Raw genomic sequence first — 14569 nt, forward strand, 5'->3', positions numbered from 1 at the left:
CTAGCTGGATGATCAGATTTTTAAAAATCATGTCCATATGTTGAATTTAAAAGGAAAAGATGGGGTGAATGGGTTCCCAGCCAAAGCAGGGACTTAGCTAGCCCCCACACTGCTCCAGTTCTTTAAGGAATCAGGGAAAATTCAGAGAAGAAAGTATAATTGTTTGCTGGGTACAAAGTGTCTTGGATTCTTATCAAGGTTGTGGCCAGCCAAGTGGGGACCTTTAATCTGGTTTTCCTTCTTACTTGCATGCACATATGCATTCTGGGATTGTGTCTTGGGTGAAAGTTCACTTAGCAGTTTGTATAGTTACTGGGCTCCTGAAACTAAAAGGCACAGAATTCCATTTTGCCCAGTGTTCGGCTGGTCGTCGTCTGAGATCATGGCTTTTCCTGCAGGATTTGGCTGGGGGGTGGCCACCTCAGCTTATCAAGTAGAAGGTAGGGGACACTCTACACTTTGCTGGGGTCAGCCTGGATTACTTCCCCATGTGTGCAGGAGAGAAGTTGAAAACAATAGAAGGAAAGGATGGGAGAGACCTTAACTGTACAAATGAAATTGTCACTTTTCATACAGAGAAGGCTGACATTTCCCACAGGGCTGTGCTGAAGTCCCAGGTCCTTTTGTTTAGACACAAGAGTAGGGTGGTGGCCAGGGTGTAAAGACCAAATTGCAACTGTGTTTTTGTCAGTCTAAGCTTATCTGAGATTTGAGTTTGCATTGGACTAGCTCGTACTGGCTGGAAAAAAAAAATACTGGCTAAATACTCAAAGAATATTCACTAAAGGGCATTCGTGACTTTGGAGAGATGTGCTTTTCTATGCCTAGTTTAAATGCTGAAGAGCTGGTTGGATTCCTAGCCCCTGTATTGAGTTTCTGAGAAGTGGGTGGTGGGTTTGAATCGTTGACCTTGAAGTTAGCAGTCCAGTGCTTATCCTATAGCGCCACACCAACACCCAACAAACCAAACCTCCTTCCTCAGTGGCAGCTGATGAGTACAGAGGAACAGCTATAAGATGACATCAAGCCCCCAGAATGGACTTGGAGAACTGAGTTCTTATTTTCATCCCATCATGCAAAATAGAGATATTTCCCCAAGCAATTGGGGAATGTTAATAGCTATTATGGGAAAAATTCTTATTTGATCAATAAGAGTGGAAAACCCGATGTTAAACAAAGCTAAGCAAGTTTCTCTTTCATACCACGTCTCGTGTTTAAAAAAAAAAAAAAAAAAAAAAAAAAAGAGCTAAAGTGAATAGAGAGAAATACTTTTAACTGATGGTATATGGAGGGGATTATAATCATTGTAATGAAACAAAGTATATGATTTGTTGAATATAAAATCAATGAGCTGCCCTGTAAGCTTTCACTCAAATCACAATAAAAACTTAAAAAAACAAGAGACATTTCATAAATTCACTTGATTCTGATGATCTAATATGTTGTTTAAATCACCTTTGGAGTCCTGGTGTGGTGCTGTGGGATAAAGCACTGAACTGGAAGGTCACTTTGAATCACAAGATCAGTGGTTCAAACTCACCAGTCACTCCTTGGAAACCCTATAAAGGGTCAATATAGCTAGAACCGCCTCGATGGCATTTAACTAGAGTCCTTACCTCTTAGTAGATTTTGTGGGATTAATGTTTCATGAAAGACACTTTTGTAAAACCTAGACTAAAGGTAACTTCAAACGCCAGCATTTCATTCTATGTGGAGAAGTTCATTAAATAGCCCTAGAGGAATTCATCAGTAGGAGTTCTAATAAATCAAGAAACAACTGACCTTTGTTAAGCATTGATTTTAAAGTATGATAAGAGAGCTTCCTTAGCTTGCTTACAGTATAAGAAAATGCTAAAGTTGGTTTTCAACATCATTGTTAACATTTATTTATTTGTTTCCCCATCTCCCCACACTTCATCTTCTTTCCGCTGAAACAATCTCTCTCAGGAGTTGAATATGTTTGATGTGGATTTTCTATGTGTTTTTTATGAAGTGTATAGTATTCTCTAATACGTATATATCATTTACTGTACTGGCCTGTTATTATTTATAGATTATGCTACATTCTACATTTTTAATGAAGCACTACTTTTTTAAAGAGTATGAAAAAGTTTATTACTCATGTAATGAGTCCTGGTTTGGCACTGTAGGATAAACACTGGACCACAAGGTTGGTTAGAATTGCAAAGTCAGCAGTTCAAACTCACCATACACTCCTTAGAAACTGTATAGATCTGAATGTACAATTGTAGCACCCAGGGATTTATTTTATTGTTAGTTAAGTGCTGTTGAGTCAGTTCTGACTCATAGCTACCCTGTATAGGATTGGATAAGGCCCCCTGGGTAATTTCAGATATGCAGATGTCTCTTTATACCCTGTTATCTATTTATTAACTTTTGCTTTGATGGTCTTTATTGAAAATAAATGCTTTCTTGTGAAGTAATCAACTGTTCAGTGTTCCGTTTTCTAATTTATACTTACACAGTACAGTTTTATTTACAAAGTTCTTTCCTGCTCCTATCACACACACATTTCATCCATATAATTTTCTATTAATTTTATAATTTTACCATTTATATTTTGTTATTGAATCCACCATCAGTCCACCACTGTATAGTATATTAGAAAGGACTTAGTTTTATTTTTCTTTTTATCATGGGCCAGATTTCTCAACACCGTGCATAACCAACTTCTGTCTCCTTATTGGTTCATAGTTTCATCTGTATTAAGTGTTGTTTGCACGCAAAGTTGGATTTGTGTCATAGTCCTCAGTTGTCTTCCTTTGGTACATATGTATGTTCATTTCCCAGGACCATACTGCCTTTATTACTATAACTTTAACTGGGGAAGAGTCAAGAACAACTCTTGCCTCTCTATATAACTGAATTTAAGAAGGCAATAGATAAGATGACAAATCTTATTAAGGCTTTCTCAGAAAAATCCTTTGATTTGATTTTTATGGTTAAAAGCTTACACAAAACCAAAACAGGGGAGTAGTTCATCTTACAGTACAGAAAGAGAGGACCCTCGTACCATGAAGGGAGAAAAGCACAAGCAGAATGCGGGACTTTATCCAGAGAAGCAGCGACACCAGAGATGGAGGCAGAGATGGGGTCATGGAGAGGGGGCACAGCTGAGGACTCTAGACTCATGGAAAAAGAGGGACTGAGAGCTGGTGGCCAGGAGGCAGGCTTGCAGAATGTGCCCTTTGGTGGTGTAAATCATTATATATGCCTGAGTGTTTAAAGAAAAAAAGAGCTAAAGTGAATACAGAGAAATATTGTTAACTGCTGGTACATGGGAGGGATTATAATCATTGTAATGAAAGAAGGTGTATGATTTGTTGAATGTAAAACTGATGATCTTCCCTGTAAACTGTCACTCAATCCACAAAAAATCTTAAAAAAACCAAAAGAAAGCTTACACAAAGCAGCATGCCTGGGAGAGTCCTCTAACATCCCCTGACTATAATCCACTAGCTGTGGGTATTTGAAGACTGGAATGAGAGTGGCGAGTGACCAAGGACAGCTGCTTCCATTCAGTCCTCACTCCAGCTGGACTTTGAGCTGGCACCAAAGCTTCAGGGACATCTCCAGTGTCTGCCACGATTTTTCTAAGACAACACAGGTGAAAGGCAAAGACAAAGAAAGGCAAGGATTAAGTTTAAGCTTTCTGCCAGTTTATGCTCTCATTGCTCCCCTGGCACACCACCACCCATGGACTTGTTGAAGACACTCACTAGCTTTCTCTCCTGGAGTGTCTATCATTTGTTGTTGTTCGTTCCTATACCCTTCTGGTGGTGGTGTGCTGTGGAGTTGGTGCCAACTCATAGAGACCCTGTGTCAGGTTTTCAAGGCTGAAAATCTTTACAGGAGCAGAAAATTTCATCTTTCTTTCGTAGAGCAGCTGGTGGATTTATACTACTGACCTTGTGGTTAGTGGTCCAGGCTGATAGTCTCTGTGGCTTATTGTCATTTAAGTGAAAACTTAAAAGATGAGAAGGAGGGAGCCATTTGAATATAGGAGATGTTTTTCTAAGCTAAAGAGAGAAGATGCAGATCCTGGCACAACCTAAACTACTTCTTGTTTCTAGCTTCAAAAGCCATTTCATGACCTCAGAAGGTAGAAATGAAGGGTCTCTGTTGCAATAATTGATAAGCTAATATGTGCTGGAGGAGAATATTGAAAGTGCCATAGACTGCCAAAAAAACCAACAGATCTGTGTTGGAAGAAGCACAGCCAGAGTGCTCCTTGGAGGCCAGGATGGCCAAACTTCATCTTTCATATTTTGGACATATTGTCAGAAGGGACCATTCCCTGAAGAAGAAAATCATGTTTGGTAAGGTAGAGGGACAAAGAAAAAGAGGAAGGTCCCAGTGAGATGGATTGGCCAAGTGGCAGCATCAATGTGCTCAAGTGAGGTAACAGTAGTGAGGTTGGCCCAGGATCGGGCAGTGTTTCGTTCTGCTGTGCATGAGGTTGCTGTGAGTCGATATTGACTTGATGGCACCTAATAACAACAACAATCGCTTTCTGATCCACTAGCTGGTAATGGTTAATGTTCAACCATTTCAAGAGATACCATATGAACAAGAGCCAATGATACTCAGAGAGGAAGTCCAAAGTGCATTGAAAGAAGTGGCAAAGAACAAGGCACCAGGAATTGATGGAATAAAAATTGAAATCTTTCAGGAAAGTGAGGCAGCACAGGAAGCACTCACTCATCTCTGCCAAGAAATTTGGAAGACAACTGTCTGGCCGACTGATTGGAAGAGATCAATGTTTGTGCCCATTCCAAAGAGAGGTGACCCAACGGAATGCGGAAATCATCGGACAATCTCTTTGATATCTCAAGCGAGCAAGGTTTTGCTAAAGATAATACAGAAATGGCTACAATCATACATTGACAGAGAACTTCCAGAGGTTCAAGCTGGATTCAGAGGAGGCCGTGGAACGAGAGATATCATTGCTGATGTCCGATGGATCTTGGCTGAAAGCAGAGAATATCAGAAGGATGTTTACCTGTGCTTTATTGACTACGCAAAGGCTTTCGATTGTGTGGATCATGACAAGCTATGGACAACATTGAGAAGTATGAGTATTCCAGAACACTTAATTGTACTTCTAAGAAATCTGTACCTAGACCAAGAAGCAGTTGTTCAAACAGAATAAGGGAACACTGAATGTTTTAAAATTGGGAAAGGTGTGAGACAGGGTTGTATTCTTTCACCATACTTATTCAACCTGTATGCTGAGCAAATAATACGAGAAGCTGTGTTCTATGAAGAAAAACGTGGCATCAGGATTGGAGGAAGACTCATTAACAACCTGCGATATGCAGATGATACAACCTTGCTTGCTGAAAGTGAAGAGGACTTGAAACATTTACTTATGAAGATTAAAGAGCACAGTCTTTGATATGGATTGCATCTCAATGTCAAGAAAACAAAAATCCTCACCACTGGACCAATAAGCAACATTCTTATCAATGGAGAAAAGATTGAAGTTGTCAAGGATTTCATTCTTTTTGGATCAACTATCAACACTCGTGGAAGTAGCAGTCAAGAGATCAGACGACGTATTGCACTGGGCAAATCTGCTGCACAGGAACTTTTTAAAGTGTTGAAGAGCAGAGATGTCAGCTTGAGGACTAGGGTGCGCCTGACCCAGGCCATTGTGTTTTCAATAGCCTCATATGGATGCGAAAGCTGGACAGTGAATAAGGAGGATCATAGAAGAATTGATGCCTTTGAGTTGTGTTGTTGGAGGAGAATACTGAAAGTGCCATGGACTGCCAAAAGAACCAATAGATCTGTTTTGGAAGAAGTGCAGCCAGAGTGCTCCTTGGAGGCCAGAATGGCTAAGCTTCATCTCTCCTACTTTGGACATATTGTCCAGAGGAAGCAATCGTTGGAGAAAGATGTCATGCTGGGTAGGGTGGAGGGTCAGAGAAAAAGAGGAAGACCCCCAACGAGATGGATCAGCCAGGTGGCATCATTGATGGACTCAAGTGTGGCAGCGGTAGTGAGGTTGGCCCAGGATCGAACATTGTTTTGTTCTGCTGTGCATGGGGTCACTAAGAATCGGTTCCGACTCGATGGCACCTGACAACAACAACAACAATAACAACAACAGCAATGCGTAGATGACATCATAAAGCCATCGAGTTGGTTCCGACTCACAGTGACCCATAGGGTTTCTAAGAAGTGGCTGGACCTCTTGATCTTTTGCTTATCCTACAGAGCCACACCAGGACTCCAATACAGCAGTATATTATTGTACATATATGCTCTATGACACCTTGCACTAATAAAGAAGTGTCTGGGATCCCATGCTTCCATGCTCTCAGTATTGTCCCTTCTTGCACTTCTTCCCAGATAAGTTCTACTTGGTCAGAGTGGGTGTCTGAATAGACTGGCCCTCTACGAGTGAAGATAAGAAAGAGACATCTCTTCTTACAAGCGACATCAGACTTATTAGAGAGAGGCTGTCTGAACACTGGAATGGAAATGAATAGACCAGGTTCTGAAAATAGCAAATCATGGCGCTTATGTAACTAGACTCCCTATAGTTGAGGTGTAGCTCTACTTTTTAATAGTTATGGGCTTTTGGGCAATTTACTTGACTTCTCTGTGCCTCAGTTTCCTTACCTCAAGGCAAAGATAATTATGTTAGTTATCTTATAACATCTCTGTGAAGTTTAAAGATGATGATGCATGTCAACTGTTTGGCAAGCAGTTAAGTGCTCAGTGCATGGTATTTACATTTAATGGGATCATAAAGGATTACTGAGAATGACTCACTTTAGAACTGTACAGTTAACTTGGCATAAATATGCACTGAGTTATACAAGACGCTACAGAGGGCTTCTGTTAACAACTTCAAATTCCTGCTCATTCATTTAGGTAATGCTGACTGATTGATTCTGGATTTTCTGTCTTCACATAGACTCAGTGTTGCTGTGTTTTTTCTACTTTCTTGGAGGCAGTTTATCTCATGGTCTCTGCTGCCTAAAGTCTTGGTTGGCAAGCTCTATCAGTTGCTTTCAAGGTGGTAAACTTGATCCAGCATGCTCTGCCAAAAGCAGTCTGGCTGTTTTCTTTGTCAATTCACAGAATGTTTTTTATGTTTCCTTACTTTCCAGTCTAAGAGCTCTTACCTATTGCTTAGCACTGAGTTCTAATCCCAGCTCAGCAAGCACTTCTAAACTGAAAGATTTTAGGCAAATAAATCACTGCACTTGCTCGTAGCCAAGAGGCCAAGAAGTTTAATTTCACAGTTGTAAAATTAAGAAAACATTTGTACCTATTTTATAGTTTTATTCTGGGGACAGAAGAAGCTACCTTATGTGACAAGAACAGAAGGGTACCTGCTTATTAAACAGTCATTGTTGTTGTTTGTTGTTAAGTGCCGTCAAGTCAGTACCAACCCATAGTGACCCTGTTTAGAATTTCCAAAGAGCAGCTGGTGAGTTTGAACCACCGACCTTGCAGTTCAAATGACTTTGCAGTCTGAAGCATTAGCCCACAGCACCACACCAGGACTCCATTCTTTGACCATTGTTGTTGTTGTTATGTGCCGTGGAGTTGGTTCCGACTCATAGAGACCCTGTACAGGGTTTCCGAGGCTGTAAATCTTTACAGGAGCAGAATGCCTCATCTTTCTCCCGCAGAACAGCTGATAGTTTCGAACTGCTGAACTTGTGGTTTGCAGCCCAATTCGTAAACAGTCATAATAACATATTATTGTTGTTGTTTTTTGTACCAGCAACATTCGCTCCCACTTTCCTGATAGAAGAGTTACATCGCATTCTGTTTGTCATTTCTTGTTTGGGTTGCAAAGGAGACAAGACTCCCTCCTTGCTCATTTTTGACTGGTCTACCAGTCACTGCTTGGGAGAGCGAGTATTGAACCATCTTTCCACCATTGCGATGTTTACAGAAGCAGTAAGTCGACATGTGGCTTTGCCAAGTGCATGTGACCTGAAGTCACCCTGACACACCCTGATTTTGAGAACCTTTGATCTTTTGTGCTGTCGTGGCTTCTGAAGGTCTATAGAACAATTGGAAGTAACAGAAATTCAGCAGAACTGAGAATTGAGCATGGACTCTATTATTTATATTTTAAAAAATTTAATTTTGATGATTCTTTGTAGAACATTGTATATAGCTTTCCACTGATTTTCTTAAAGCAACCCTTTTACTTTGAAAGGAAAGAATTGTCTGTATATATATATATGTTTTCACTTATCCTCTTGAGAGACCTGTGGGGTAACTGGTATACCCCACCACCTCCCCAGTCTAATATGCTCACCCCTTGAACAAATATGGGGATATTTTGGCAATGGTGCTTGGAATAAAAGGCACATCCAGGTCTTTGCAGGTGGGGTTGATCGGAGAGGGCAAAGGGCTCCAACTTGTGGGCACAGGGCCTCCTATCAGAATGACTGCTTCGCTGCAGACCTCATACTTGGTCCACAGTTCTTTCTTCCTGTCTTTGTTCACATCTCTTCTGCCTCTCCTCTGGCTTCTTTGCTGTTTATGGATTTTAGGGAGAGTCTGATGTTTATGATATCAAAGTTAGCTACGTGGTGCCTTGAGCCTTTTGTCGAAAAGTACAATATAAATCCAAAAATAAATAATAAATAAGCGGTATAAGCAGGAGGGAAATGATGTGTTGTAGGTGAGTTGTAAAGAACACTGTAAAACCTATAAAAATATAGTTGTTAGGCTAAGAGGCAGAGAAGAAAATGCAGATAATCATCATGTATTTGGCAGGAAGGCTCATGCGATATTTTTCAGTACAAATTCCCAAGGCTTTAACCCTTTGCGATGTGGGCTTTGCCCTCTGTTTTTGGCTGAATTGAGGCGTTCATCAGCAGGTAGCTCAGTGACGTTTTGTTTACTTCCTAGGTAGGCCATGGAGGAGCTATGAAAATGACATTTAGGACCCAGTTCTACAGCTCTTATGAGCTTATAACTCCCAGTGATTTCAGTGAAGGCTCTTAAGGGGCGAACATGCTCTCTAAAATCCCACAAATCCTAAGCAAAGTCTAAACTACTCCATTAATGCTTCCTGGTGGGACTTTGAGTTTGTGGTTTTTCAGGAGGCAAAGGACTGAGTTTTATGAATGCCATTATAAATCCTTGATGTTGCACTAGGTACCCATATACTGTTTGAATTCTGGTTTAACTTTAGCTTTGGTAGAAACTGGACTAGATTTCAGTTAGGGCCATCTCAATTAGCCTTGGGGTCTCTGTGGTGGAATCTGACAGTTAAGGAATTTGAGGTGAGTTTTTCACTGAAGAAAGTGTGAGAATGAACAGGGCACTAGTATTACTTGGTGTTAGGTCCAGTTAGTTAGGACTTTGTCTAGGCTGTTCTTCTCTTGCCGCTTTTGAAAGTCCAACTGGTTCAATCAATCTGCTGGAGACACATGAAAACCTGCTAAAGACTTCAGCACGGCCTCTACATTTCTCTAAAGCATTTCTGGTTTGCTTTTGCTATCCAGACACTATTTTAAATTAAGTTTTATTAAAATACATATAACAAAATGTACCATTAAAAATGTACAATGCATTGTCTATTTCCAGAACATTTTTATTCAAAAAAATATTTATTTTTTTTTATTGTGAATTGAGTGAAGATTTGAAGACAAAATCATCAGTTTTACATTTAACAAGTCAAACACGGATTCATTTCAATTATTGCAGTATCTCAGTAGTGTTGTTGTCTTCTCTATATACTGATCTACTTGCTGCTTGGCCCGTGAGGGTGGTCTTCTAAACCTGAAGGGTGGTCGAAAATTGGCCCGTGAGGGTGGTCTTCTAAACCTGAAGGGTGGTCGAAGGCCACAGTGTCAGGGTCCTAGTTTCTTTCTGACCAGTAAGCCTCTTTTATAATAATTTTGAATTTTGTTCCACGTTTTCTTCTACTCTATCTAGGACCTTCTAAGGTGATCTCTTTCAGAGCAATTCCCAGAGCATTTTCGTTAACCCAAATAGAAACTCTGTAGAATTAAGTAGTAATTTCCTGCTCCCATCGCCTAGGTTCTGATGACGAGTTTGACGTACTATTTCTATGAATTTAATTCTTCTGCACTACGGGTGGTATCCTGGTATCACACTGTGGGTTAGTGTACTGGACTGCAAAGTCGTTTGCAACTGCAAATTTGGTAGTTCAAGCTCACCAGCCGCTCCTCGGAAACTCTATACAGGGTCATTATGAGTCGGAACCAGTTTGCTCAAGTCCACTCAGATGTGCCATGTTAGCAAAGCCTGGTAATCTACTACAAAGAAGAAATAATCAGCCATTGAAAACTTTATGGAACACTGTAAGGTCCAAGAAAGAAAGGGACGAGGAGAGAGACTTGGCTTCAACAGCACGCAGGTTTATTGAGAGTAAACCTGGGGGCATGCTAAGTCACCAAAGGAGACTAAGAGCCCTCCTGTTTCTTATAGACTAGGGTATTTAAGGCCCTCTGGTCCTAGGTACAGTTCTGGTGAGTTTTCAATGGGCGGAGTTGTGGAGATTTTCCTGAAATCTGAAACTACTAGGGGAAGGGTCTCTTGGTGTAATAAAGTCTTAAGCTTTCTGGGACTGGAAGCTCAAGCAGGACTTTATTCAGGGCCACTTGGTGTAGCTGCAATGCCGTTTTGTTGATCAGGAGCAGGGTCCTTCAAACACAATTCATCTCTGACATACAACCTGGAGTTGGCATTTACTTGATAGCAACTGGTTAGATACCTTACATACATGAGATGGTACAATATTTGTTCTTTTGTGCCTGATTTATTTTACATAGCATAATGTTTTCAAGGTTCATCCATTCTGTAGTATGTACCAAAATTTTGTTTTTTTAGGTTGAATGATATCATAGTGTCCATTTATGCTCCATTTTGTTGATTCAATCATCACTTGATAGACACTTAAGTGGTTTCCACCTTTTGGATATTAGAAATAATACTGCTGTAAGCATTGGCAAATCATTGCTTGAGTTCTTGTTTTTTGTTCTTTGAGGTATATACTTAGGAATTGTGGATCATGTGACTATTCTATGTTTAATTCTCAGAAGAACAACCACATTGTTTCCATAATGGCACCATTTTAAAATCCCACCTGCAATGCAAGATGGTTCCAATTTCTCTACACTTATTTTTATTATGTAACAAACTAATAGCCATATTTGGGAACCACCCAACCAATTTTCACTGTGTATCTCTATTCCTGTTTTCTGCTAATCTCTTTGGATTAAGTATCTCAGTTTGAGACTTTATTTTCTGGTTCCTCTTGACCTACTTCTAGAACATGACTAACCAGATGAACCTGTCACTTATCTGAACCATCCAAGAGAGAAGGGGGCTTGGATTTGTAGCATGGTCAGTATGTTATTTCTTTCCCCCCCCATTTTAGATTTGAGATTAAAAGAAAAAATCCAATAATTACCACCTTTTTAAAAAAATTACCTCTTTTTTTGATTATACAATGAAACTATGTTGTTGCTGTTGTTAAGTGCCGTCGAGTCGATTCCAACCCATAGAGACCCTGTATAGGGTTTCCAAGGAGCAGCTGGTGAGCTTGAACCACTGACCTTGTAGTTCAAACAACTTTGAAGTCTGACACATTAGCCCACAGCGCCACACCAGGACTCTATGAAACTACGTAGTCATCATTAAAAGATTATAAGATTAAGTAAGGATAATATTCAAACATTCTTCAGTTGCTATAGTATTCACAAAGATGACCAATCATTTGTTTTTGTTAGGTGCTGCCGAGTCATTTCTGACCCATAGTGACTCTCTGTATAACAGAAGGAGACACTGTCCAATCGTGTACCATCCTCATAATTGCTGCAATTGAGCCCATTTCTGCTATTTCTGTGCCCATTCATCTTGTTGGGGGGTCTTCCTCTCTTTTGCTGACCCTCCACTTTGTCAATCATGATGTCTTTCTCCAAGGACTGGTCCTTTCTGATAATATGACTGAAGTATGAGAGATGAAGTCTGGTCCCCATCTTGTCTTCTAAGGAATCATCAGTAGGCCATTGGAAATAACTGGCTTTGTTGCTGGGGTGGTTTCCTCAACTTTTTTTCTTACAGGTTACTAATTTGGTCTTTACTTGGGTCAATTATATTTTTCAATTCCTTTAATGAATCTTTGGATTTTCTGGGTGGTGCAAACAGTTAAGTGCTCAGCTGCTAATGCAAGGTCGGTGGTTTGAGTCCATCCATAAATGCTTTGAAAGAAAGTCTTGATGATTTGCTCCCAAACAATTAACCCTTGAAAACACTATGGAGTACAATTCTACTTTGACATATGTGAGGTTACCATGTGTTGGAGTTGCTTCAATGGCAATTTTTTTTCTTCTTCATTTGACTACTTAATTGTGGCAATCATAGTTGTAATTTTTAGGAACTCATTTTTAGTTTTTGATTCCTTTTTTTCCCTCAAAAACCATGCTTTGTTTTCTGATATAACCATTCCTCAAATGTCTTTATGAGTACTGTAATTTAGTCATTAAATTTGCTTTTCTTTTGTATCATCTGAGATCTTTTGGGTTAATTATTTCGTTTCTTCTTTCATGTTATTATTTTTGTGAAATGTTTGCTGATGCTTGGGTGTCTGTTGTTCGTGTTTCTGAGTGGAGGAGCATGTTGATAAATATCAGTAACTGACATAGGCTTCCTTCGATTGTGTTGTTGTTAAGTGCCATCAACTCAGTTCTGACTCATAGCAACCCTGTATAGGATTTCCAAGGAGTGGCTGATGAACTTGAACCGCTGACCTTGTGGTTCAGATCGACCTTGCAGTCTAGTGCATTAACCCGCATTGCCACACTAAGACTCCACTCCTTTGATGGCAGGTATGACTAACTAACTTCAAGAATGACTGTGTAAGAAACATGGCTCTGTGTAAGTGGGTGCGACTTAGTGACAGTTTTCTATTAAAATATTGTCTGTGTGAGGAGAGATAGGCAAGATTTGTTATTGCTGTTAAGTGTCAGTGTGTTAGTTCCAATTCATAGTGACTCTATCTAACAGCAAAACCCTTCCTAGTCCTGCACCATCCTCCTAATTATTGCTCTGTTTGAGCCCATTGTTGCAGGCACAGTGTCTGTGCATCTCATTGAGGGTCTTCCTCTTTATCACTAACCCTCTATTTTACCAAGCGTGAAGTCCTTCTCCAGGGACTGGTCCCTCGTGATAACATGTCCAAAGTATGTAAGATTTTCCCTTCTAAAGAGCATTCTGACTATATTTCTTCCAAGAAAGATTTGTTCAGTCTTCTGGCAGTCCGTGGTGTATGTGTGGCACTGTAGGATCAGAACTGGACTGTGAACCACAAGGTCGGCAGTTCAAACACACCAGCTGCTTCTTGGAAACCCTATACAGTGTTGCTATAAGTTGGAACAACAGCAACAATGATTCTTCTGTTTTCCCCACTAGTTCACACTCATATGACATGATTGAAAATGGCATGGCTTGGGTTAGGTGCAACTTAGTCCTCAAAATGAAATCTTTGCTTTGAACGCATTGAAAAGGTCTTTTGCAATAGTTTTGATTTCTCGACTGCTGTTTCCTTGGGCATTGATCCAAGTAAAATGACATCCTGGACAATTTCAGTATTTTCTGTGTGTATCATGATTTTGATTATTGGCTCAGTTATGAGAGTTTTTGTTTTCTTTCTGTGGAGGTGTGATCCATACTGTAATCTTTGATCTTCATCAGTAACTGCTTCAAGTTCTGTTTGCTTTCAGTGAGAGTTAGGCAAAATCACTGTCAAATAATATGGATTTTATTCTTATGGAAAAGGAAATGCTTTGTGTCTTTGACTTTTGTGTTTCCTTTCCCTATTCACCTTGAAGTCTATGTTTAGTTCTAGAGTTTTTTTCTACTTTCTTTGATTGCCTTAGAACTCATGGAGTTCTAGAACCTAAGGAGTTAGTTCTTAGAACCTAAGGAGTCCACAAAATCAGATCTCTCACTTATTAAGAAGTTCTTGGACCTTCAACATGGAATGAAGGAAGCACCAAATATTCTCTCTATGTGGGAAAGGAACCAATTAGGCCAGCAGTCCTATAAATAACCCTTTAAATAATTGCCATGACGATTGTTTGGTATCTGTTCCTGTTCTCCTCATTGGTTGATGGATTTTCTCCTGGGGACTCCCTATTAATCCTTATGGACTGTCTTCAGTGTGTGAGTTCATGCTGTAATTGCTCTAGTTATTCATATAACCCTATCCTATTTTCTTTTTCTTTTGTTTAATATTAAGTAAATGTCATATCCTAAAGAAAATCTTATGTTTTCCACTTTGTTATAGATTCATTCCTCTTTTTAAAAATGAAAACATATGCTTACTATCATTTTAATGGAGTATGGAAGGGAGAAGAATTAAATACATAGACTAAAATCCCCATCTTGAACTGAAAATCTTTAGTATGAGTTACTATATAGAAAGAGCCCTGGTGTGTCACTGTAGGATAAGCACTCGATTGCAAGGTCAATTTTAACTGCAAGGTTGGCAGTTCAAACTCACCATATGCTCCTCAGAAATCCTACACAGGGT

General features: G+C 39.8%; 1 protein-coding gene across 1 annotated transcript in view; it reads left to right on the forward strand.

Moving 5' to 3' along the window:
* Positions 1-382: 382 nt before the first annotated feature.
* GBA3 (glucosidase, beta, acid 3) overlaps positions 383-14569 on the forward strand; it is a 243151-nt gene continuing 228964 nt past the window's right edge. The window contains exon 1 of the mRNA XM_006866292.1: positions 383-440. Coding sequence (XP_006866354.1) covers positions 383-440 — 58 coding nt within the window. The remainder of the gene's footprint in view (positions 441-14569) is intronic.

The sequence above is a fragment of the Chrysochloris asiatica genome, unplaced genomic scaffold, assembly GCF_000296735.1.
Source record: "Chrysochloris asiatica unplaced genomic scaffold, ChrAsi1.0 scaffold00089, whole genome shotgun sequence".
Taxonomy (NCBI): Eukaryota; Metazoa; Chordata; class Mammalia; order Afrosoricida; family Chrysochloridae; genus Chrysochloris; species Chrysochloris asiatica.